This window comes from Eurosta solidaginis, chromosome 1 (assembly GCF_040869045.1).
Source record: "Eurosta solidaginis isolate ZX-2024a chromosome 1, ASM4086904v1, whole genome shotgun sequence".
NCBI classification, from domain to species: domain Eukaryota; kingdom Metazoa; phylum Arthropoda; class Insecta; order Diptera; family Tephritidae; genus Eurosta; species Eurosta solidaginis.
The window spans coordinates 348,253,631-348,281,349 of record NC_090319.1 but is presented as its reverse complement, the minus strand read 5'-3'; the positions used below and the strand labels follow the sequence as shown (position 1 = coordinate 348,281,349).

Here is a 27,719-nt window from a genome sequence, read left to right as displayed (position 1 = left end):
CAAGCAAATTTGATCAATGCTGCTCGCACCCGCGAAAAAAGCCAACAAGTATAGATGGGGGTGTGTATGCAGCAATGCTTTGTGTAGGTATATTTAAATGAGTAATGAATAAATAAGGTAATATATGTATATCTTCAAGTTTAATAAATGCAATGATTAGTTTCTTATAAAACATGTTTTTCATAAATAGTCCATACATATATTTTTGTAGCAGTGTCACACAAAGATGACCACACATATCTTTAGTGTAAGTGTCATCATCGACATTCGTGCTCACTGTGAATTTCTGCGTATGTATGTATGAATTTACAATGTTCGCGAACGAGAAGAGAGAAAGAATAACATTAGATAAAACGAACTAAAAGAACAAATGAACTAAAAGAACAAAAAGAACAGAAATCGAAGATCTAGTTCACTTGTTCAGTTGAGAGACCCGGTCAATTGAACAAGTTCAGAACGAAATGACCCAACTCTAACGGCCATTTATTATTCGATTCGCCTTGGCCTCAGCTGGTGCAGATAATTTTGTTTACCTAAATTGAATTATTGTGGCAAACTTTTAATTTGTTTAATTATATTTTTGTCTTTATTTCACAAAGTACTTGTAAATATTCTATATTAACCATATCTTAGTGGATGCAATAATCGGCCGTGTAATGATCATATCAGAAAATTTAGATGGATTAACGATAATGGAAGGAAGCAAAAGTTCCACGTCTTTATGCTTTGATAAAAATGATTTCATGAAGGTTTGTATGTCGCAATTTAAATGCATTACAATAAGAAATAAAGAAATATTATATTAGGTGAACTTTTCCGTGGATGAATTCTTACATAAAAATCGTAATGCTCCTAGCCTTGAACAATTGCGTGATGATTTGGGATTATATCTAAAGGATTTGCGTGCGTCAATGATTGATCTCATTAATGCAGATTATGCAGACTTTGTTAGTCTATCCGCGAATCTCGTTGGCTTGGATCAATCAATTGCAAGTATAGAAAACCCATTAATGCTATTTCGCAAAGAAGTTGAAACTATCCGTTCACTTGTGAGTGAAGCCGCTTGTGATTTACGAAATAACTTGGAAAGAAAACAACAGTTGCGTGAACTAAAACGTAACCTGCAATGCTATCAAAAAGTTATGGAGACAATGAATAAGTTAAAAAGCCTCTTACAGCATCAATTAAAAGATGAACTAAAACCAACAGATTTAGAACGATCAGCTCTTGAGTTGCTTCAATTACAATTCAATCAACAATTTTGTTTGGAGATTTTAAATGATGAACAAAAGAAAAACTGTGAACGATTACAAATTAATGTACTAAAAAAACAACGACTATTTTTTAATGAAGCTTTGATTAACTGCACCAGCACGAGCTCCGAGCTATTAGAACGTTGTTTACAAATTTACATCACACTCAATGCTTGCGATATAGCAGAACAGGTTTTTCGTGAGGATGTGGTAGCACCATATATGAGCGTACATATTTCCGAACATTGTTTACAAAATTCGCCACAAGGACTATCCGGCATATATGGAAAGATTTTAAATTTCATTTCACTCAAGATGACCGACTTGCTCCGATTGACGCACTATACCGATAAACTAAAAGGCTTTAATTTTTTAGTCAATAGTTTTTGGGCTGATGTAGAGATGCGTCTGGAAACATATATGTCATCCATTTTTGCACCTGGAAATTCGGACGTTTTTTATGCAAAATATAAATGCACACGCGACTTTCTAACAAAAATTGAAGATCTTCTTGCTGGTCCAGAAGCAGTAAAATATTTTAGAACCCACAAACAAACAATAAGTTTTCATTCGCGTTGGAACCTACCAGTATATTTCCAGATTTGCTTTCAGGTTTGTTCATAATAGTATGTATGAAATCAATACTACTTTCTAAAAGGGTAATGATGATAAAAATATTTATGCGATTAATTTACAAAGTCGTCCGAAACCATGAAAAAAACTTAAAAATTTGCAATGAATGCAGGAATCCATCTGAATGAAAGCAGTTTATCAAGTGTGTAAATATACATAAGGTCGATGCGATAACTGCGACCATTAGTCTATTGTGCCCTCATCTTCTTCACAGCACCTCATCCAAGCCGACATCCCTGATGAACCCTAGCAGTTCACCTGGCTTGAGGGAATTAATGTGAGAAAGCTCTGGAATGGTGAGCCCATAAACTTCGTCTTCAGATTGTGTCACATTCCAGGAGGATATGGTCGCCATTTCCGCCGATCGATCACAAAATCGGCGTGTGTTGTTCGATAGTATGCCCAGCTTTTACATGTGGCTGTTCAATCTACAATGTCCTGTAAGAATAGCTGTTAGGTTTCTTAGGTTATCTTTCCAGAGGTCTATTAATGCCTTATATCGAGTTGTGCTGTAACCCCCTAACAGTAACTTAGATTGTCTCAGGCCTGGCATATTGCGCCAGTGTTCTTCCCTATTTTCGCTCTCTTCTACTAATAAATGCCCCCTTAAATTCAATTGCCTACCTAGTCCAAAGTAGCATTTATTGGCAAGATTGATTCTTCGCTGGATTTCAGTGCTGATGTTGCTAGTGTTGATGCTGGTTCCCAAATATACGAAGTCTTTTACAATTTCGTAATTATGGCTGCCAACAGTAGCGTGGTTGCCAAGGCGCGTATGCGCTGACTCTTTGCTCGATGACAGCAGGTACTTCGTTTTGTCCTCATTCACCATCAAACCCATCTTTACAGCTTCTTTTTCCAGTTTGGAGTAAGCAGAACTAACAGCGCGGGTGTTTAGGCCGATGATATCAATGTCATCAGCATATGCCAGTAATTGCACTCAAGCACCAGTGCTGACCTTATTTCGAACGCCGATATCGCCTTGAGGGCGGCCTGACTGTCACTGAGTATGGCGATTGTTTCAGTAGAGTATTCGCGCTGTAGGTTCAGGTCAGCGCACTGGCTTATGGCGAATACTTCCGCTTGAAAAATGCTCGGGTATGGTCCCAGAGGTACTGATATCTTGGCTCGGGTCCGTCTTCGAGCCATGGGTGAACCATACTATTTTATGTAGCTGCTGAATGCTAAACAGTCTGCTTTCCTTCCATGTATGCTTGTCCCCAATTCTACTTTATACATTTTCTCAAAAAGGATATCATCTCTCGGGAGTTGAGGAATTAGGATGTTGTTGTAGCAGTGCTTCGCCCCGTCCATTAGGTGTGACCGACGGGAGTCCAAGGAAACTTGCTGCTTCAACAGGGGTGGACCATAATGAGAGGGTTGTTAGAGGCGTTGGTTCCAAAATACAGCTGAAGAGATGGTCGGTGTCATGTGGGGACACGTTACAAGCAGGACATATGTTTTTTATGTCGGGGTTGATTCTGGATAGGTAAGAGTTTAACCTGTTACAGTATCCAGATCGAAGTTGAGCCAGAGTGACTCGCGTTTCCCTAGGGAGTGTGCGTTCCTGTAGTAGTTGTTATTGTAGCGATAAGGTTATTCCCCGAAGGCTTTGGGGAGTGTTATCGATGTGATGGTCCCTTGCCGGATACAATCCGGCACGCTTCGGCAACACAGCACCATTAAGGTGCTAGCCCGACCATCTCGGGAACGATTATATGACCACATTAAACCTTCAGGCCATCCGTTCCGCCCCACCCCCAAGTTCCATGAGAAGCTATATATTGCGCTACACAACCCCTTGAATCCCAGTGTGCATTCCTCTTCTGCAAGCTTAGAGTATTGTTGTTTAGTACAGGATTCACCGGGCAATTCCTGGCATAGAGGCCGACGCCTGTTTGTGGAGTTCACTGAGGACCTGCTTCATACGGGTGTGTTCTCAGGTGCCGTATTTCCTCTTAATGCTTACGGAGATGACTCCTTAAGCCCTTGGGCGGTGTTGGCTCATCAATCAGATGTCTGTTGGGATGCCCAGGTTTCTTGGTATTCAACAGGAACTGTTTGGTTAGCATTTCATTTCTCTCCCTAATGGGGAGTATTCTCGCCTCATTATGTAGATGGTGTTCTGGGTACATAAGAAGACAACCCAAGCTCCCACCACTACTTTTTCTTTAAATACTCAATAAACTATTTCATAACTGTTCGCGACATCATCATTATCAGTTAACTAGTTAAAAATGATTTCTGTCTGGTGTATTTTGATTTTTGAATCCATCAAAAAATATAAGCAAATAACCTGTTGTAGCGAGAAGGACACTCCCCGAAGGCCTTGAGGTGTGTTATCGATGTTGATGGTTATTTGCCGGATACAGATCCGGTACGTTGCAGTAACAAGCACCATTAAAGGACTAGCCCGACCATCCCGAGATTTGGTATGACCACATGAAAACTTCTACGCCATCCCGCCCTCCCATCCCCTATCCATGAGGAACTGGGGTCTCAACAGCCTCGCCACGGGTAGGTGAGGTTAACAATTGGGTTGGAGAAGCTATATATTACACTACTTTTACAATTAGGAGTACTTTCTTTAATAAGAATTAGATTCTTCTCCGAAATATTCAATTTAAGTTTCTTTATTTAATTTCCGCATTTAATTCAAGTTTCTTAAAAAACTTACAAAATTCAATAACATTTTTCATTTCATATTTTTTCTCTCCTCCCAATGTTCACAATTAAAATTATTGAAACAATTAAAGTTTATAGGAAACCAGTACATAATATAGAAGAACAATACAAAACAGAAGACTTAAACAACGAACTTAATAATATAAACATGTATATGGGGTATTCCATCCCATTTCGACCAATTTTGAACCCGACCCCTTTAGAATTGGCTGAAAGTTTTTCTTCTTTTTCTAGCTTACAAAAGACGTTTTTCAGAATTTTTTAAAATTTTTTCATCCAACTCAAAAAAAGTTATGAATTTTTAAAAAAACACCGTTTTTGTTTTCAAAATGCTATAACTTTTTCAAAAATTTACCGTTTGGGATCTTTTTTTTTTTTAATTTGTTTTTAAATGTACTTTTCGGAAAACGTACAAAAAAATTTTTAAAGTTTTTTTTTAATTTTTCAGTTTTTCGAGATTTTTCGAATTTCGCCATTTTTTTTTTTTCTCATAAAACACTTCAATCTGATCTGCAATCATCCCCACTAATCCCGGAGTGGGCCGATTTTTTTAAAATTTTTTTTTTATTTAATTGAAAAAAAAAAATTTCAAAAATAAAAATTTTTTTTTTATCAATTTTATTTATATAACAAAAAAATGTAAGAAAATGATTTTAGGTATTCTTTTCTTTATATATTATGGTAATCTACGATTAAAATAACCACGATTAATGACTGACACAGTAAACATGTAAGTTTTCTAAAAATAATGTAACAAATTATGAATTTATTTTCTTAAAAATCATTTTCTTACATTTTTTTTATTATATAAATAAAATTGATAAAAAAAATTTTTATTTTTGAAAATTTTTTTTTTCAATTGAATAAAAAAAAATATAAAAAAAATCGGCCCACTCCGAGATTAGTGGGTATGATTGCAGAATTGATTGAAGTTTTTTATGAGAAAAAAAAAATGGCGAAATTCGAAAAATCTCGATAAACTGAAAAATTAAATAAAAAACTTTAAAAAATTTTTTTGTATTTTTTACGAAAAGTACACTTAAAAACAAATTAAAAAAAAAAAAGATCCCAAACGGTCAATTTTTGAAAAAGTTATAGCATTTTGAAAACAAAAACGGTGTTTTTTTGAAAATTCATAACTTTTTTTGAGTTGGATGAAAAAATTCTGAAAAACGTCTTTCGTAAGCTAGAAAAAGAAGAAAAACTTTCAGCCAATTCTAAAGGGGTCGGGTTCAAAATTGGTCGAAATGGGATGGATTCATATAATTCGAGTCCCTTCGAATTTCAATTCGAAATTCACAAACAAATTATTTTAAATTAACAAAAATAACAATCGGAATTATTACTCTGCAAATTGCCTCAAAGGTCTTTTAATCTGAGAAAAATCTATTTTATTAAAATTTTTGTGTTTGACAAATCTTTTTGCTATTTTTTGTCTGGTTGCCTTCGGCACTAATATTTTTTTAAATTTATTAAACGCTTGTATATAATCCATATTATTAATATCAATCTTTGGCCCTTTTTTCAAACAATTTGTAATAGGAGGTGCTATTAAGGAGTAATTTTTAATAAACTTTCTATAATATCCAGTTAATCCCAGAAAAGAATTTATCTCTTTAACAGTTGCTGGTATATCCAACTTATTTATTGCAGAAATTTTATCTGGATTGGGCCTTATACCTTGATGAGTAATTTTATGACTTAGAAATTCCTTTTATTTTGATAAGAATTTGCATTTGTCAAATTGAATCTTAAATTATGTTCTTTAAGACACTTAAAAATGTTTGCCAAATTTTCAAAATGTTCTATTGAAGTGGAAAAAACCAAAATATCATCCATGTAAAGTACATAAATCTTATTTACAAATTCACTCAAAACGAAATTCATCATTCTTTGAAATGGTGCTGGCGCATTTTTCAAACCAAAGGGCATTCTCAAATATTCAAAATGACCCATTGGACTGGAAAAAGCAATATTTTCAATATCAGCCTCATTCATAAGAATTTGATGAAATCCCTTTGCAAGATCAATAGTTGAAAAATATTGAGCTCTACCAAGTTTCTCAAACAAAGACTATGCGGAATAGGAAATTTATCATTAACTGTAATTTCGTTTAATTTTCTAAAATCTACAGCAACTCTCCATTTCTGTTGCTTTGAATTATCAATTTTTTTAGGAACTATCCAAAGTGGAAAACTATACGGAGATCTACTATGTCTTATTATTCCATCTTTTAACATATTTTCAATTTGCATATTAATTTCTTTTTCTAATGCATATGGATACCTATAATTTTTACAATATATTGGCTTATGGGGAATTGTAATGATTTCATGATTAACATAATTAGTCGCTGATAATTTCTGACTTTCGTGATAAAATAAATTTTTATTTTGTTCTAAAAAAGTCTTTAATCTATTTTATTCATTCTCATTTAAATCTTCACCTATTAAGCCATTTATATTAAAATCACTTTTTTCTATAAAATATACGTCACTAAATTCTGAACCTTCTAATTTATCATCATAAAGAGGAATTTCTGAATTATTAACAAAAGTTTATTTTCCAAAAAATTAATTTGAGCTCCAATTGGACTTAATACATTTATTCCCAAAACACAGTCAAAATTTTTATTATTAACTAGCTTTACCAGGCGCACGTTGTAACGCCCGAGATCGAATGGATGTTGCGTTATTTTTTCTGTTTTGTTTGTTGATAATTTAATTTATTGTTCTGTAAATTGAATTGAATTTTGTACGCATATTTGGTGAAATTTTCTGTTAAAACATTTTATTCTTGTATCTTATTGTATCTTATTTTATATTATTGTATTGCTTTTACCGCTGATGATTGTTGCTTTGATTACGTTCCGAAGAAGCATGACTGGTGAGCCAAATTTTCAAAGTTGATATATGCGCAGGCATTCCTTTTGGTTCTAAGGAGTATAGAAATTCATTTGGATAATTCACAATTTTATCTTCATCTGTAACTGTGTCGATCGATTTATATTTCGTCACTTCACCAGGAAATTGATTTTGAAAGCGATCATTGATTTTGTTAACATGATCATTTTTGGGAGCTAAGATAGTTCTTTCGCATAGCCAAAAAACAAAAACATTTAAATTTAAAATTCTTAATTCTGAAATATGAAAAACTTTCGTCTTGATCGAAGGAACCTCGAGCCAATATTTGGTGATGATCGAAGTATAGCAAACACGTTTTCATAGGGAACACACACACAGAATTTGATTTTTATAGAAGATGTAGATAGACTGAAGCTAACCAATTTTTTTTAACAGCAGATTACTAAACGTCCAAAAGGCATAACAGCTAAACTCAACAATGCAGTCAAACTTTAGGTGTTAAAATAACTTAAGTTTGTACGGCAGCCATAGTTTTTCACCATTTCACATTTTACTGGAGGTTTTAGGACTTAACGTCACATAGCTCCTTACCAATTTTAATTATCCTACCATTACGACATCCAGATATATGCAGTATAATATATTCCATTTGTATGGGAGGTGCCACGCCCCCTTTTTCCCAATTCCATATTTTCTTGGTGGTGTTAGGGATTGACCTCATATAGCTCCTTACTGAATTTCAATGTTCTGGCATGTATACCTTCAAAGTTATGCAGTACCAAAGATTCCATTTGAATGGAAGGTTCCACGCCCCCTTTTTCCCAATTCCGCATTTTCTTGGTGGTGTTAGGGATTGACCTCATATAACTCCTTACTGAATTTCAATTTTCTGGCATGTATACCTTCAAAGTTATGCATTACTCACACACACACAGAATTTGAATTTTATATATATATGGCTAAACCGATTTGGGATTTCAAAATCAACTAACCATCATCTAACTAACCATCATCTCCTTCCTGTATCTTTCCTAAAAATTTCATGGCAATCTGTCGAGTCGTTCTCGAGTTATGGAGTGACAATCAAAATGTACACTTCTTTTTATATATATAGAATATTTACTAATTTTATTGACATTGTTTCGTTTAATTTGTTAAATTCCAATGGCACTTTCGTAACAACTTCCTCAGTTATTAAACTTGACCCTAATAATGTATTAAGCATTAAAGGCTTTTGTAATTTTCTCCTACTCCGGAATTTATTAAATATTCTGAAACCTCCTAAAGTTGTTGATGCACGACTACCAATTAAGCATCTTACTTTGATATTATTTATCGTCAAAACACCTACTGGTAATTTGGACCTTGTTGAGGCCGTAAACGAAAATTTGGTACAGTGTCCAGAGAAGCAACTTCCATTGGTTCTAAATGATTTTTACCATTAAATTTTCTATATCCACTATTATTATTTTCATAATGACCATTCTGTCTAAAATAATTTCTATTAGGATTTTGATTGTTATTAAACTGCTGAAATTTAGGGGAATTTGAATTATTTAAACTATTATCATTAAATTGTTTATTATTTTTAACTACATAAGAATTTCTTTGAAATTTCCTCATGTTAGATTGTTCAGGATTCAAAGATTTTGTATTGATATTGATTTCTTTAATTAAATTATTCTCTATATAATAGGTATATGCCTGATCAATATTCTGTATATTATTTTGTAATATAATTTGGAAGAAAAGTTATATATACATCAAAAATGATTCTTTCCTTATTTATAGGAGTATACAAAATATCAATATTTCCTTCTAAATAAAACTTCGAATTCATCAAATGTAAAATTTTCCGTAAACTAGCATGCAACTCTTCAAAATTTGAAGCATTCACATTCTTTAGGACTCCTAATTCCTCACGTAGCGTTTGTTCCCACGTTGGATTTACCAAACATTCAACTCCACGTAAAGCTTTGCCCTGAAGACGATTTGCCAATACACACTGAATAGTTCTTATATGCTCCTCGGATGTTAACGATAGCACAGTCGCTAGATCTCTCAAAAAGTTATTCAGACTATACTCACTCTCTCCATTGAACACAGGAATACTTCGTGCTTCCTTCAAGCATTCAGCTAATGTTAATGCCACATCCGTATATTTAATAACACGGATTATGAGATATATTTCCAAAACTGTCTATTTTTTAAACGGTTTTATTTAGATTGACTTGACAGGCTGGCTGGCTGGTTGGCTGGCTGGCACGAATTTTGTAATTGAAATTGAAGTACTTCCCGATAAGCTACACGCTTGAAACTTGGAATATAGTTCAGAACCCGTTGACAATGCAATAATAAGAAAAAAAAACTCCGATAAGTTGCGCATGGTCCGAAATATTTAAAAAAATCGTATTTACATGAATAGAGAGCGAACTATGAAAAAATCACCTATAGGTGGCGCAAGGATCAGGATATACAAAAAAATCGTATTTGTGGTTCGATTTGGCTCATATTTGGAACACATAATACATACAAGAATAGAAAGAGAACTATGAAAAACGCCGCTAGGTGGCGCAAGGATCGAGATATTCAAAAAAATCGTATTTGTGGTCCGATTTGGCTCATATTTGGAACACGTAATACACACATAAATAGAAAGCGACCTACGAAAAAATCGCCGCTAGGTGGCGCGAGGATCGAGATATTAAAAAAAAATAGTATTTGTGGTCCGATTTGGTCCATATTTGGGACACATAATACATACATGAATAGAAAGCGACCGATTTGGCTCATATTTGGAACAAATATTACATACAGTCCGGTAGAAGTGACATCAAAATATTTTGGAGTTCGAGAAGGGACAAGCATACGTGGCGCAGAGTCGAGTAAAGGAAGGATTATGTATTGAGGCCTTAGATTGTAACAAATTGTCAGTAAAGAGTCATTATTACAGAGTCACTAAATGAACTAAATAGAATGAGAAATAATAGGCAATTAAATAAAGACTAAAAACTTCTTGAAAATGAAATAATTAAACAAAAAAAAAAATTTAAGTTAAACGCTTGTATTGAAAACAATACTTTCATGAAATAATAATAATACTAAAAGCTTTTAGTATTATTATTACTTCATGTAAGTATTGTTTTCAAAAAACCGTTTAACTTAAAGTATTTTTTTAAATTATTTTATTTAATATTTAAATTTGTCCAAATTAAAAATGAGTCTTTAGAAGATATATATTTTACGAGCACGATTTTCACTTAGTCTTTGTTGTTGTTTTTTTTCAGGACTTGTGAAATAAGTATATTGTTATATACATACACAAACAGTAGCACCAAATTAAGTGTACATATATTTTCTAGTGGGTTTCTCTGTCTTAATCTTCCAATAAGGATATACCGTCAATATTAAATGAACTCTTTTTTTTTGATATTTTTTTTTTTGTTAAATGTATCATATATTATTTTTTATCTTAAATGTATGTATGCTCGTTTATCGAACAAATCCCATCCTCGTCGCCACTTTTACATTTAGGAGTCCTTTCTTTAATAAGAATTAGATTCTTCTCCGAAATATTCAATTTAAGTTTCTTTAATTTCCGCATTGAATATCCGCATTGAATTCAAGTTTCTTAAAAAACTAACAGATTTCAATAACATTTTTCATTTCATATTTTTTCTATCCTCCCAATGTTCACAATTAAAATTATTGAAACAATTAAAATTTATAGGAAACCAGTACATAATATAGAAGAACAATACAAAACAGAAGACTTAAACAACGAACTTAATAATATAAACATTGTGAGGACCAAATATAACACCATTTATTTGGCCCACACAAAGCGACCCCACATCGTATTCGAAACAACACAAACACAACAGCCAGTCACAAAAGGCTATAGCAACAGACCAACCAACAAGTTCAATACAGCATACATCATATTCGATACAACACTAACACAACAGCCAGTCACAAAAGGCTATAGCAACAGACCAACCAACAAGTTCAATACAGCATTGACACAACAGCCAGTCACAAAAGGCTATAGCAGCAGACCAACCAACAAGTCTCAGCAACACAACGGGCAAGCACAACACTTTAATGCCAACACAACAAACTAACAAATCTCAGCAACGCAACGAGCGTTCGCAACATCGAACAGCAACCATGGCAACGCAACCATTTGAGCCAGCAATACCAAACAAAGCAATAAAAGGAGCAACACAGCAGGACAGAAGTTAGTTAGCACGGAGCTGTGGCCGTGACCAGAGCTACTTATGGAGCGTCCCTTGAAGTTGTCGGTTCTACCATGTGGACAGGTCGTTTCACAGGAGTAAGTCGTGGCCTCAAGTGGTGAATGTGTCGGTTATACCACCAAACACCGCTTGAGACTTCGCCAGCAACGGCACTACCACAGTAACGCGCACCCGCGAACAGGCAGCGGCCGCCCGCCTGCGCCGACAGTAACAGCGCCACAAATAGCGCTACGCAAACATATACGTTGGCCGCAGTAACACTACGCAAACATACAACGCTAGACGTAACAGCATCATAGCTAATATATACGCTGGCCATACCATTACGCCAATCTACTACGCTGGCCGCAACGGCACCATAGCTAATACACTACGTTGGCTTCAGTACTGCGCCGATCTACTACGCTGACCACGACAGCGCCCCGATAATATACTGCGTTGACACAGCAAAGTTACGCAAACCTACTACGCCAACTGTACCAGAGTTACCCTCGTGCCGAAGCACGGAGCTGTGGTCGTGACCAGAGCTACTTGTGGAGCGTCCCTTGAAGTTGTCGGTTCTACCATGCGGACAGGTCGCTTCACAGGAGTGAGTCGTGGCCTCAAGTGGTGAATGTGTTGGTTATACCACCAAACACCACTTGAGACCTCGTGAGCAACGGCACCACCACAGTGACGCGCCCCGCGAGCAGGTGACATTCGCCAGCCAAACTACCACGCTGGTCACAATCGCAAGCATACTACGTTGGCCATAGCATTACGCCAATCCACTACCCCGGCCACAATCGCACACACACTACGTCGGCCACAGCATTACGCCAGCCACTACGCTGACCGCGACCGCACCACGCTAACATATTACGTGGACCACATCACTACGCAAACATACGACGTTGGCCACAGCATTGCGCCAACCCACTACGCTAACCGCAAGCGCCAACATACGACGCGGGCCACAACAGCGCTACGCAAGCACATTACGTTGGTCACCGCACCACGCTGGCCACAACAGCACTACGCACACATACTACGGTGACCACAGCAGAGTCACGCAAATACACGACGTCAGCCACACTAGGGTTGCGTACATACACGCCAACGCAAGGCGTCACCGAAACACGTTTTACACGCACTTAGGCAACGACCAGCCGGGCGTCCTAACGGGACGTTCCTAGCGGGACACGCACGCCAACGCAGGGCGTCACAAAACACATTTACACACACAAAAGCAACGACCATCGAGGCGTCATAACGGGACACGAGTACCGTTGGCCCACCACGCAATATAGAGCAAGCATACAGTGAAACGAAAACAACAAATATTTCTTCTTTTGATTACGTAAAATTTTTCATTTTAATTATAGTGTACATACATATATAGAATTAGAGAAATAAAGTGAATTTATATGAAAACGATTTGCACGGTGTCCCAAATTTACAAATCTATTGTAAGCGAACCTTGGACACGGCGAGTATACCCCTAGCACTTATTGAAGAAGCGCCGGACGGAAAAAGCTTCGTTACAATTGGCGCCCGAGCAGGGACCCTGCAAATCGTTACCACGTCAGAAGGAACATTCCTGACGAGAAACCTAACCACAAAATGGTCGACCAGATCGATACCACGTGGTTAGACACAATTTCAAAGGAGCAGCTGATATCCATCACACAGGAATTGGGTATTGAGCAGACAGGTACCACCCGAGAAATCCGAAAGCGCATAGCAGCACTGGCCTCAAAGGCAAATACGGACTCGGAAATCCACGAAAAATTTGTATCCCTACAAGCCACCTACAAGGAAACTACGCACATGAGCAACGTAAATGAGGTTAAGACACCGACTCCGTCGAACGGAGGAGGCACACCGAAGGTCGCCGTTACAACAGTAAACAAACTCAATTCGCGTTTCCTCCCAGGAATACACTACCCACACAACAGTACTTACCATCAGGAATAGCGGTACCACCCAATGGTACATCTCAGACACCTCCCAGGAGTACAGTACCCACACACCAGCACGTACCATCAGAAATTATGGCATCACCAACCGGCACATCTCGACCCACGCAACCGTACTTACCAGCGGGAATGACATCGACCAGGTAAGAAAGTGGTCCGTAAAGTATGAAGGTGGACGGGACCCGTTAGCGTTCATCGAACGGTTAGAGGAGTTAGCCGAAGTATACGCGCTAAACGTGGACCTCCTGCCAAAAACCATGCGCGAGCTACTAGGGGGCGCCGCGCTACAATGGTACCGCAATAACAATGCGCACTGGGGAGAGTGGACAAGCTTTAAAAAGGATTTTTTACGTTTTTTCCTACCAGTCAGGTATTTCGAGCGGCTCGACGACGACATACGCCATCGAAGGCAGCACAACAAGCAGAGGTATAAGGACTACGTACTAGGAATCCAGAGCTTGATGTGACACGCAGGGTACACCAGCGATCAGCGGCTGGAACGAATCTTCCGTAACAGCCACCCCGATTACCAACTTAACATCCGTCGGAGGGACTTCACTAGTCTCGCAGAGCTCCTGACACTTGCCGAAGAATACGAAAACATACGCGAGGACTATCGAAGATCATCAGGCGGACATCACCGCGAAGTTACGCGACACATCGCCAGTGACACAACCCGGGTGTCACCATCAAAACCTGCAACACAACCACCACCACCACCGAACCTAACGAACCGCACGCCTCCAGGCAATCAGAGATACGACCCCAACGGCGTATGCAGAAGATGCGGCGAACGAGGACGTGACACCAATAGGTGCCGAAACCCACAGAAATTTTTTTGCTGGGAATGTGGCCGCAACGATATACGAACCATCGAATGCTGCCGCCGACGTCAGGGAAACGACAGAGGGCTCCACGAAGAAGAAGGCGCCGAAACGGCAGTAACGATACCCAAGGAACCCAGCGCTGAAACGGCAGTAACAATGTACCAAGAGCATGGTCGCCTCTACGCCGTAGCCAAGCTCGGCGCGGAATCAGCCGAGGCGGTCATCGACACAGGGGCACCAAGAAGTTTCGTCTCGAGCAGCTTAGCAGAACATGTGGTGAACTCGGGAAGCGGAGAAATGGTGAGAGTGGCCATCAAAATAACGATATAGCACTACCATCTTCGACGCCATAAGGACTGAGGTACGCCTCGGAGAAGCGTCACTCCACACAGTCTTACACGTCATGCCCGGAGCGATCGACGACATCATACTGGGCCTAGATACGCTAGGAAGCATGGGAGCCACCATATCATGTGGAGAAGGCCACCTCGTGCTAACCAGACCCCTTGCCCAGCACACACCGAATCCTGGAGCCGCGCCAGAAACTATCCAGAGAACAACACCAGCAAGAACGAATATCGCCAGGTACGACAGCCCTGGGACTATTCCAAGTTCAATATCATCAAGAAAGAATATCGCCAGGTACGACAGCCCTCGGACTATTCAAAGTACACCATCAGCCAGAACGGATATCTCCAGGTACGACAGCCCTGGGACTATTCAAAATTCAACATCCTCAAGAACGGATATCGCCAGGTACGACACCCCGGGGCCTAATCAGAGTATAACACGAGCGAGAAAGGGTAACGCCGGGTACGACACCCCTGGAGCCCCCTCTGGGACCATTCAGAGTGTAACAGCACCGAGCAGTAGTAACTTCAAGCACGACGGCATTATGCAAAACAACGACGACGACATACAAGAAGAAGCGGAATGATTGCGCGGTTTTCTGGCGAAGGAACTCCGAAAATTCGAAAAATGAGTGGAGTGACGACAATAGCCGAGCACAAGATTGTCCTGACGGACGAACGCCCCATCAAGCAACGTTACTTCCCACGCAACCCAGCCATGCAGACAATCATCAACAGCGAAGTTGACGAATTGCTCCAGAAAGGATGCATCGAGCCATCTTGTAGCCCACACAGCGCACCGATCGTACTGGCCAAGAAGAAAACGGGAAGTGGAGGTTATGCGTGGACTATCGGCAGCTCAACGCCAGATCCGTACCCGACGCATACCCCTTACCCAGAATACAACACATCCTGGACAAACTACGACGAGCGAAGTACATCAGCAGCTTGGACTTGAAGAACGGCTACTGGCAAATACCACTGGAGCCCAAGAGCCGGCCCTACACAGCTTTCACAGTACCGGGACGCGGATTATTCCAGTGGCGCGTTATGCCTTTCGACCTACACTCTGCACCCGCAACGTTTCAAAGAGCACTAGATCAGGTTATTGGGGCTGAAGTGGAACCCCACGCCTTCGCATACCTCGATGACATAATCGTCATAGGATCCACTGTGGAGAAGCACAATCGCAATCTGAGAGAAGTAATGCTACGACTACAGCGCGCCAACCTCAGAATAAATCCGGAGAAATGCGAATTCTTCAAGAAGGAAATCCGATACCTAGGACACCTAGTAAGCGACAAGGGAATTCACACCGACCCCGAGAAAGTCACAGCCATCAAAGACTTGAAGCCACCAACGAACGTGAAAGAGGTACGCCAATATCGGTATAGCATCCTGGTACCGACGTTTCGTACCCGACTTCGCCACGATCAGCCAACCACTCACAACCCTGCTGAAAAAGGGCAAACACTGGAAGTGGGGGGCCGAACAACAGGAGGCCTTCGAGGTCTTAAAGCAAAAGCTCACGGAAGCACCGATACTTGCCTGCCCAGACTTCACCAAGACCTTCACCTTACAAACGGACGCCAGCAATTTCGGGCTGTGTGCCGTATTGACACAGGACCAGGAAGGCGGAGAACGCGTGATCGCCTACGGGAGCAGGAAACTCAACAAGGCGGAAACCAACTACTCGCCCATCGAGAAGGAGTGCCTCGCGATAGTCTGGGGAATACTCAAGATGAGGCCATACTTGGAAGGATACCGATTCAAGGTAATCACGGACCATATGTCTCTAAAGTGGTTAAACTCCATCGAAAGCCCTTCAGGCCGTATAGCACGATGGGCCTTGGAGCTTCAACAACACACTTTCGACATCGAGTACAGGAAAGGGAAGCTGAACCTGGTAGCGGACGCACTATCACGGCAGCCACTGGAGACTACGCCTAGCAACGACAACAGAGCCACAATGCAAGTGGTGGCACAAGCGCGTCGGCGAAGTACGCACTAACCCCGAGAAATTTTCTGACTACATGATACAAGATGGGCAACTGTACCGCCATATTCCCTGCCGGTCACACGATGAGGAAACGGCCCCTTGGAAATTTTGTGTACCAACACCACTGCGACAACGAGTGTTAGAAGAAAACCACAACATCCCAAGCGCTGGACACATGGGCATCCGCCGGACGGTAGCACGGATTGCCAACCGGTATTACTGGCCCGGCATATTTCGGGACATCAGTCGATATGTACGGCAGTGCGAGTCTTGCCAGAAATACAAGGAGGCACAGCAAAAACCAGCAGGAAAGATGCTCACACAGGTGGTCCAAGAACCATTCGCCACGGTATGCGTCGATTTCGTCGGACCACTCCCACGATCCACACACGGGAACACGATGTTATTAGTATTTTTCGACCGCTTCAGCAAATGGGTGGAATTGGCCCCCATGAGGCGTGCGACAACAGAGGGCCTTCGCCGCGCGTTCAGAGAACACATCCTAGCAAGATTTGGTGTTCCCAAGATACTGATATTGGACAACGGCGTTCAGTTCACCAGCACAATGTTGCAGCGTTACCTCAAGGAAATGGGGATACGACAACAATTCACGGCGCCCTACACACCGCAAGAAAACCCGACGGAAGGGGCGAACAGAACGGTAAAGAGGATCATAGCGCAACTCACCAAATCACAACACAACAAATGGGACGACTTTCTCCCAGAGATCGAGCTGGCCATCAACACCAGTGTAATCGCGTCCACAGGGTACAGTCCAGCCTTCCTCGTACAAGGACGGGAACCGCGATTACCAGGGGCATTGTTTGACGAGGTCAACCTGGGGACGGGCACAGCCACCACCACGGCAGAAGAAAAATCTGACAGAATGCAAGAGGCATTCAGAATAGTGAGGCAGAACATGGAAAAAGCAGCGGCAGACCAAGCACGGCGGAGAAAATGGACCCCCCTAGGTCGGCGAACTAGTGCTCGCAAAGGAACACCATCTCTCCAAGGCCGGGGAAAATTTCGCGGCAAAGTTGGCCCCCAAATATGACGGGCCCTACCAAATCCTAGGATATGTATACCCAGTGATACTCAAAATACGAAAACCCAACGGAGGAAAGGAAAAAACTGTCAACATCGCGGAACTAAAAGCATATCATACAGCAGAGATCATCGCGTGAAACCAAACAAATTCAGGGAGAACAATTTTTTTTATATTATTAATTAATATCAAGGACAATCAAGCGCCGGTCATTCCAACGCAAACCACCGAGGTGACAACATCGTTTCCTTTTGCTACGAATTTTTTTCCACAAACCAATAATCTACAATGCAAAGCTATAACGCTAGACTAACCAACAGCGTCAAGCGTATGCGCCAGCGCTACGAGGAGGAGGAAGCAAAACGCCAGAGGGCCGTATTGCTGGAAGGAGTTACAGGCGCCGACGTCAGTCACACGCGTGCAACTATACGCGCAAACAGGTACGCTGACGTCGTACACGGCATTACACCATTAAATACTACAGGCGGCGACGTCAACAACACGCGTGGAACTACACGCGCAAACAGGTACGCTGACGTCGCACGCATCATTAAACTACCACACATCACGGGCACCGATGACAACACCACGAACACCGAACCAGTCACGGCCAAGGCCCACAATAAGACCGGAGCATCGCCGATAACATTCACACGCGGTAGGATAGAAGTGAAGGCAGGGCAGTTGCCGGCAGCCATCGAGAGACTGGAAGACCAAGATGAGCAACAAAATACGACTCTCAGCCCGTTCGTGATCTGGCAGCTGACCCAGAAGAGTAACACGGAGGAAGACTACCAACGCATACGCCGATGGGTCCGGAACGTCGACCTGTTTGGCAAGAGTGCGGTCCTAGCACCCCACAACACAGCTAACCACTGGTACCTGCTCGGTCTGGCAAACGCAGCAGTCACCCACCACGTCACCGACACGGAATGCTGGCAGGAACGATATATATGGGTAGCAGACTCAATGCACAGGGCCAGAGTCCCCCACGCAACCCAGGTTTGGGCAGATTTCCTCCGGTGGGAATACATACAGCGGTACGAACACGACGGTTTTAAAGAGCAGGAACTAATACTCGAGGTGCCCCAACAACTCAAAAATAACGACTGTGGCGTCTACGTAGCCGAGAGTATGGAGAGGGTTTTACGATACACAGGGAGCGGAGAAGGAATGCCCGGACTGTGTAAACAGCCGTTCGCGGAGGAAATGGCGAGCAAGAGGCGCACAGAAATGCTGGCACGGTTCCTACGAGACGGCCGAAAGCCCAAGGAAACCATACAAAACACTACCACCACATACCACTCTCACGCAGCTCCACAACTAAGCACCGAGGACAACACCCACCCCATAATACCGCACACCAAAACGAAGACACACACGACAACAAAAGACCTCCAAGTAATAACCATCGAGGCTAGAGACGCAGATGGACCAATGCTGGACCGATTCCCGGAGATAGCAGGGGTGGTACGGGACAAACTCCGAGGCATCGCCGAAGGCAGAACCTACTCCCGAACACGTTTCGTGACAGAGAAATACGGGGTCACCATAATGAAAAGCAAGGCGCGCATACGACTACTGAATACCGGGGCTCACTCTCCGAAGTGGGGGGGAGTGTGAGGACCAAATATAACACCATTTATTTGGCCCACACAAAGCGACCCCACATCATATTCGATACAGCACTAACACAACAGCCAGTCACAAAAGGCTATAGCAACAGACCAACCAACAAGTTCAATACAGCATATACCATATTCGATACAACACTAACACAACAGCCAGTCACAAAAGGCTATAGCAACAGACCAACCAACAAGTTCAATACAGCATTGACACAACAGCCAGTCACAAAAGGCTATAGCAGCAGACCAACCAACAAGTCTCAGCAACACAACGGGCAAGCACAACACTTTAATGCCAACACAACAAACTAACAAATCTCAGCAACGCAACGAGCGTTCGCAACATCGAACAGCAACAATGGCAACGCAACCATTTGAGCCAGCAATACCAAACAAAGCAATGAAAGGAGCAACACAGCAGGACAGAAGTTAGTTAGCACGGAGCGGTGGCCGTGACCAGAGCTACTTGTGGAGCGTCCCTTGAAGTTGTCGGTTCTACCATGCGGACAGGTCGTTTCACAGGAGTAAGTCGTGGCCTCAAGTGGTGAATGTGTCGGTTATACCACCAAACACCGCTTGAGACTTCGCCAGAAACGGCACTACCACAGTAACGCGCACCCGCGAACAGGCAGCGTCCGCCCGCCTGCGCCGACAGTAACAGCGCTACGCAAGCATATACGTTGGCCGCAGCAACACTACGCAAACATACAACGCTAGCCGCAACAGCATCATGGCTAATATATACGCTGGCCATACCATTACGCTAATCTACTACGCTGGCCGCAACAGCACCATAGCTAATACACTACGTTGGCTTCAGTACTGCGCCGATCTACTACGCTGACCACGACAGCGCCCCTATAATATACTGCGTTGACACAGCAAAGTTACGCAAACCTACTATGCCAACTGTACCAGAGTTACCCTCGTGCCGAAGCACGGAGCTGTGGTCGTGACCAGAGCTACTTGTGGAGCGTCCCTTGAAGTTGTCGGTTCTACCATGCGGACAGGTCGCTTCACAGGAGTGAGTCGTGCCCTTAAGTGGTGAATGTGTCGGTTATACCACCAAACACCGCTTGATACCTCGTGAGCAACGGCACCACCACAGTGACGCGCCCCGCGAGCAGGTGACATTCGCCAGCCAAACTACCACGCTGGTCACAATCGCAAACATACTATGTTGGCCATAGAATTACGCCAATCCACTACCCCGGCCACAATCGCACACACACTACGTCGGCCACAGCATTACGCCAGCCACTACGCTGACCGCGACGGCACCACGCTAACATATTACGTGGACCACATCACTACGCAAACATACGACGTTGGCCACAGCATTGCGCCAACCCACTACGCTGACCGCAAGCGCCAACATACGACGCGGGCCACAACAGCGCTACGCAAGCACATTACGTTGGTCACCGCACCACGCTGGCCACAACAGCACTACGAACACATACTACGGTGACCACAGCAGAGTCACGCAAATACACGACGTCAACCACACTAGGGTTGCGTACATACACGCCAACGCAAGGCGTCACCGAAACACGTTTTACACGCACTCAGGCAACGACCAGCCGGGCGTCCTAACGGGACGTTCCTAGCGGGACACGCACGCCGACGCAGGGCGTCACAAAACACATTTACACACACACAAGCAACGACCATCGAGGCGTCATAACGGGATACGAGTACCGTTGGCCCACCACGCAGTATAGAGCAAGCATACAGTGAAACGAAAACAACAAATAGTTCTTCTTTTGATTACGTAAAATTTTTCATTTTAATTAAAATGTACATACATATATAGAATTAGAGAAATGAAGTGAATTTATATGAAAACGATTTGCACGGTGTCCCAAATTTACAAATCTATTGTAAGCGAACCTTGGACACGGCGAGTATACCCCTATCACTTATTGAAGAAGCGCCGGGACGGAAAAAGCTTCGTTACAACATGTATATATAACTCGCTGGCAACCTCTTGAAAGGGTTTCGCTACACAACCCCTTGAATCAACTTAGTATTTTAGTCGCCTCTTACGACAGGCATGCCTGTCGCGGATATATTCTAAGCCCCCTAACCCGCTGGCGACTGAAAAGCACGCCTACGTAAATAGCACCTCCAGCGGCTTAAAGGGCCCCCCGGCAAAGACACTCCCCGACGGTTTTTAGTAGTGTTATCGATATTGCTGATCCTTCGTCGAATATAAATCCGGTACCATCCGGTAACAAGCACCATTAAGGACAAGCCCGACCATCTCAGAAACGATTTAATATGACCACATTGAACCTTCTAGGTCATCCCGCCTCCCACCCCTAAGAAAGACCGGATAGTAGATTTGGACATAGTTATTTTTGAGCTCAAGCTCAAATTGTTTTTTTTTTTTTTTTGGTTTTTGAACAACTTTCTAACGCTGGGACTATTGGCATGGTTAGTAAGCGCACTATCTCCATTCCAAGAAGAATGCATTGTTGCAAGTTTTAGTTAAGTCATGGCAAGTTGTCAGACTTTTTGGAAACCCTTTACGGAATATTGACTAAACATTTTTTATTCATTAACCAGGAATAATGAAGTAATCCTCTGGGGCTGCTATCAAAGGAATAATTATTCCAAATGGAATACATTTCTTAAGAACTCTGGTATAACACCTGGGAGGCTCAACAAACTCTTGTGCGAACTTCGTCCTAGCAGACAAAATTTGAATACTAATTTTCACATAGTTTTTTTTTTGTGAACTATTTCAAAGAATGCGACGGGAAGTTTAAAGAAATTAAAGAAGGCTCAATTTATCTTATCTTATCTTATAACTTTAAACGAGCAATTCTTGTATATTTGTATATTTGTATGTTTGTATAGCCGAACGATCTCGGGAACGGCTCAACCGATTTAAATGAAATTTGGCACAGGGATAACTTATCATCTTCTAAGACTTTCTACCTAGGTGTTGCCACTCAGAATGTTTCACAAGGTTGCCACCTATTCGAAATTAAAAAAAATTGCATGAGATATGTCGATATGAGTATCAAACGAAAGGTATTTCACTCCGCATTACAATAGGGACATTTTTGAGTAGGGTTGCCATTTAGGTTGCCACCTATTCGAAATTAAAAAAAATTTCATGAGATATGCCAATATGGGTATCAAACGAAATGTATTTCACTCCGCATTACAATAGGGACATTTTTGAGTAGGGTTGCCATTTAGGGTTGGCACCTATTCGAAATTAAAAAAAAATTTAATGAGATATGCCGATATGGGTATCAAACGAAAGGTATTTCACTCCGCATTACAATAGGGACATTTTTGCGTAGGGTTGCCATTTAGGGTTGTCACCTATTCGAAATTTAAAAAAAATTGCATGAGATATGCCGATAATTGGTATCAAACGAAGGTATTTCACTCCGCATTACAATAGAGACATTTTTGAGTAGGGTTGCCATTTAGGGTTGGGGTAGTTAGACGAAATAGTACTTTACTTACTCATATTCTATTAAAGCTTTAACGGAGAACATTTAAGTTAAAAATCTTCATAAAAAATCTTACACATGATTCGACTTAATTTCACACACGCTAATAAAATTGAAATGCAATAACAAGGCACCATGGAAAATTCTAGCAAAATATATTTAAATGCATATTTTTGGCAAATATGAAATGAATAATTGCAATTTCTCACAGATTACTATTAGAAAGATTTCTCACTATAGCAAAAAGATATCTCACCATGGAAATTTGCTACCGTTGAACACTAGAGGTATATGTTCACTTAGAAAGCGACATCTAACCATGTAACTACTTACCAACAGATGGCGCTTAGGGAAGTAAGTTGACATTTAATTAAACTAACTGATAGTTGTCATTCGTGAAATTTACAAGTTTTTGGAATGTAATAAAATTGTGAGACTTTCATAGTGTATAACTAAAAAATTAATAATTCGGCGCATGAAGATAATCGACCTAAATAACTTAGTTCTCGATTTCACGACTATAACACGATAACAATCCCTTATACTATAGGCTGGAATTAACCATTTCAAATTTTTCATTCCAGTTCATTTTGAGGTTAGTGTTTGATATGTTTTTGAAATATATATTTAAGGAAATCAAATATTTGTAAGTAAAAGTATGTAATATATGTACATATAAAAAAAGTTGAGTTTGATTAATGATGACAAGTAGAACAAAGTATGTTATGCGGCATACTGGAAAAGTGCCGAGCAAAGCTCGGTCGCCCAGGTACTATCCTTTTAAATTATAGACTTTAAAAGCTCTTACCGATTTTTGTTATCTGGGGGAATATGCAAGTTTTTTATCAGAAGTGAATTTTTTCAGAAAATATTTTATACATATAAAATAAATAAATACTTTCAGGAAATAGCTGGCGATTTTGAAACAACATTAGAACCCTTGCTGAAGTCCGACACCATCAAGTCTAAAGTATTGAATGAACCCTTTCAGTTAGCCACATTTAATAGTGCAAACAAGGCTATAGAACGCTGTTGGGCGGAAGGTGTTTACCTGAAGGAAATATTTCCAAAATTCTTCAAATTGAACTTGCAAATATTACTACGTCTAATACGATGGATATCAGATGTAATTAACCTTAACCCGAATGCTAAGACGAAATGGCCTTCACATATGCAAATGCCCACTTTGCTAATAGCATTATATGCAGATATACGAAACCTTGTACAAAAACTACCACAAATACAGGAAAAAATCAAGGAAAATGTACCCAAAGAAAAGCAAAGCTTATCTACTAGTACTGTAAATGATGCCATTGACAAATCTCTAACGGACGTGAAGGACAAACTTGATAATTTTCTTGTTATAATTCAAGATAAACAAGTTGATATTCTAATAGGAGAGAGCTGTTTAGAAAATATTCGTCAAGTAAAAGATTTGCCACGTTTGTATAGGAAAACCAATCGAGAGGTACCTACAAAGGCTTCAGCATATGTTGAACAAATGCTGAGACCCCTAAAAGTATTCCAGAAAGCACAAACTCCTACACTGGGAGAAAATAATGTGATCGACATTTTACTACGAGTTTCTTCAAAAATAACCAAGGAGTAAGTAAAAACTATATTTCTATTATTTAAAATCATATACATACATACTCCCTTTACATGACCTTGAAGATAGCATTACATGAAAGTGTTTGCCCGAATAACCGGTATTTAGGTTAGGTTAGGTTAGGTTTCGAGGGCTGAGCTGGACACTATGGTAACAGCTCACTACTTAGGCCACCAATGGGTCCATTGTAATACCCTATACGGTCTCAAAGAGGACCCATACCCTGCCTAAATCGGGTCAAACCACTTCGTGGAATTAATATATTTTGCTAGAGCCTTGACTTCATAGCTAGAGACCTCAGCAAGGTCATGTAGAAAAGGTTTACCAAGGATGGCCAACCTACGCCTACTAAGCGCTGGACAATGACAGAGAATGACACTCTCCTTCTCTTCTGTACATCTGCAGCTGCGACAGTAGGCGAAGGTCGTTGCCCCCATCCTAGCACCATGCGTGCCTATAAAACAATGCCCTGTTAGAACCCTTATCAGGGACGATAGAACTGATTTGTTTAAAATCAGAAGCGCTCTTATGCGCCCCTTATCATATGATGGCCAGGTTAGCCTGCATGTCTCACACGATGTTATGGCTGACCATAGTCTATTTGCAATTCTTATAGTGCTTGTGTTCACACGAAGCCTGAAAGTGGCCATGGGTATACCTACCGAATCATTTTCCGGAAGGATATGGTCGGTAGTGCCTCTTCTGGCCAGCTCGTCTGTTCTGCAGTTGCCTTCAATATCCCTGTGCCCAGGTACCTATATAAGGCTGATGCTGAAGTGATGAGCCATCTCGTTAAGAGATCTGCGGCATTCAGTGGCCGACTTTGCGTTGTCGACGAATGAGTCCAGGGCCTTTAATGCGGCCTGGCTGTCTGAGAAAATAAACATCCGTTTACCATCCTTAGGCATAGACCCGAGATGATTCACAGCCCCGTGTATTGCCAGCATTTCCGCTTGGTATTTAGAACATACTATTGCTGGAGTGTATGGTCCAAACGCACGTTCCCACTACTGTCCACTTAAGCGCCTTTGAATTTTTTCTTCGTTGACAGTCTATTCCATCCACAGTGAAGTTCTATCTTTCACGCTATTTCGAGACTAGTGTTGCCCGGAGCTTAGCTTATGAAAATGTCAAGTTTCGCGGGAAAGATTGGAAAAACCTTACTTACTTAATTGGCGCTTAACCGTTTAAACGGTTATGGCCGCCCAACAAGATGCGCCAGTCGCTCCTTCTCTCTGCCAACCGGTGCCAATTGGTCACACACACCAAAGGAGTTTAAATCGTTTTCCAACTGGTCCTTTCAGCGGAGTGGGGGCCGCTCTCTACCTCTGCTTCCATAGGCGGGTTCCGATAGAAACACCTTCTTGGCCGGCGCATCATCTTTCATTCGCGTAACATGGCATAGCCAGCGCAACCGCTGCGTCTTAATTCGCTAGACTATGTTGATGTCTGCGTATAGCAAAAGCAACCATTTGAAGCAATATTCAATAACGTCATTTTCTCCAGTTATTATGGAACAAGCTGTAAGAGGGAATCCACAAGAGGCATGCTAGAACTCACAAATGTAAATAGAATACTCACTTGTAGAGTGCAGATGAGCAAAGCAGTTCCTATTGGAAAGACTTAAGCCATCCAATTTTCTTTCCATGATCGCTCGGGTATTTAGATACGCCCGTTACTGGAACCCGAACTAGGTTAGGTAAAGGTTGAACTGGCCGGTCCGTGAGGGCCTCACATAGACTGAATGAGTCCATAGTGTTATCAGAAGTTTGTTTAACGACCGAACTGAGAAACCCTTTAAAAATCAGGACCTATATTATAAAATACATCCGTCCTCTTGGAAAGTACTAGAAGCTTTCTAGGACCTATATGACTTGCTGCTTCAAGATCTGATAACAAGGCGAGCGCAGTGCACGAGCACAAAATGTGCTCGATCGTTTCCTCCACCAATCCGTTAGGAATATGTTATAGGTTTTCCAACCATCACCTCATGACCATTTATTCATTATGAATCCGTGATGCCCGAGTACTAGCACTTTCAGGTACAAGTCCGACTTTTCTGCGAAGAGATTGATATGACCACAACCAAACTTCTGGAGATCAGAGCGAGCATCTTAGCTATTTTCGCTATTAACATTCTCCTTCTTCCTCTTGTATTGATAAGGAGGTTTCCCAAAGGTTTCGAGGAGTTTTATCGATGTTGATGGTCCTTTGCAAGATTTTAGTGCGAACGGTTCGAAAAATAGCACTCTTAAGGAACTATCCCGCCCAACTCCGTAACTATTTCATATAACCACTTTTAACCTTCTAGGTCATTCAACCCCTTCTCCCGTCAGGAATTTGGGTTCACCAAAACCTCGCCTACTAGAAAAACATCATTTGCCAAGTGAAAATTGGGTTGGAAGAGATATAAATTGCGCTGGTAACCTCTTAAAAGGTTTGCGCTACATAACCAATTGAGTCCCCTATTAACAGTAAAGTGTATTTACCGTAATATGTCTTTCTGGTTAACCTATCATTTATGTATGTATATAATTTTTAGATACTACGTAGATGTTATGGATGTCCTTACATCTGTTCAGAAGACCGAGGAATCACTACGTCGTTTACGTAATCTGAAATCTGGTACTGCGAATTCACTAACTGCAAGCACAACAACAACAATGTCTGATGATGATAAAATTCGATTACAACTTCATGTGGATGTGATTGCTTGGACTGGAGAATTAACTAAACTGGGACTGATGCCAACTGACATAGATAACTTACCCGAACTAAATAATATGGTCGAGACGATTTCGAAAATTAGAGAAAGCAACGATACTGAATAAGAAGAGCATGTATAATTACCGTAACAACTAAGAAAATACATTTGCTGAATATAAGAAAAATCCATGATAAAAACACCTACCAGGTATAACCGTTTCTGACATTATTGACGTTTTCCGTATTGAAAAAATGTCCAATTTGTCAACTGAACATACACATATATATTTTTTTAAACAAAAACAAATTTGAATATTTAAATTTGATTGATTTTTAAATATTAGGGCAATTCTCTAAGTCAAGGAAATGTAGTAAATGTTTTCTAGACCAAATATACAACACTCAGAGCACGCAGCACTTAGGCCGA

At 41.2% G+C, this 27,719-nt stretch overlaps 2 protein-coding genes across 4 annotated transcripts in view; one reads left to right on the top strand and one right to left on the bottom strand.

Annotated features, from left to right (window-relative positions):
- Hibch (3-hydroxyisobutyryl-CoA hydrolase) overlaps positions 1-27,719 on the bottom strand; it is a 154,464-nt gene that overhangs the window by 1,121 nt on the left and 125,624 nt on the right. For 2 of the 3 annotated variants that reach the window (XM_067762567.1, XM_067762570.1), the window contains one exon: positions 4,515-7,506. The exons of the other annotated variant lie outside the window; for it this stretch is intronic. Coding sequence is in view for 1 of the 2 variants with exons in the window: in XM_067762570.1 (XP_067618671.1) it covers positions 7,471-7,506 (36 nt within the window). In the remaining variant the exon portion in view is untranslated. Of the gene's footprint in view, positions 1-4,514; positions 7,507-27,719 lie in introns of those variants that run through there. 3 annotated transcript variants of the gene reach the window in all.
- On the top strand, positions 232-27,492 carry Cog2 (conserved oligomeric Golgi complex subunit 2). Its single transcript, XM_067762564.1, has 4 exons — positions 232-749; positions 807-1,865; positions 23,882-24,582; positions 27,129-27,492. Exons 1-4 carry the CDS (start codon positions 657-659, stop codon positions 27,415-27,417), a joined length of 2,142 nt encoding a protein of 713 aa, XP_067618665.1. The 5' UTR covers positions 232-656; the 3' UTR covers positions 27,418-27,492.

Coding starts and splice junctions, on each gene's coding strand:
- Cog2 (XM_067762564.1), top strand. CDS start 657: ATGATCATATCAGAAAATTTAGATGGATTAACGATAATGGAAGGAAGC. Junction 750..806: donor ATAAAAATGATTTCATGAAG/GTTTGTATGTCG, acceptor ATATTATATTAG/GTGAACTTTTCCGTGGATGA. Junction 1,866..23,881: donor ATTTCCAGATTTGCTTTCAG/GTTTGTTCATAA, acceptor AAATACTTTCAG/GAAATAGCTGGCGATTTTGA.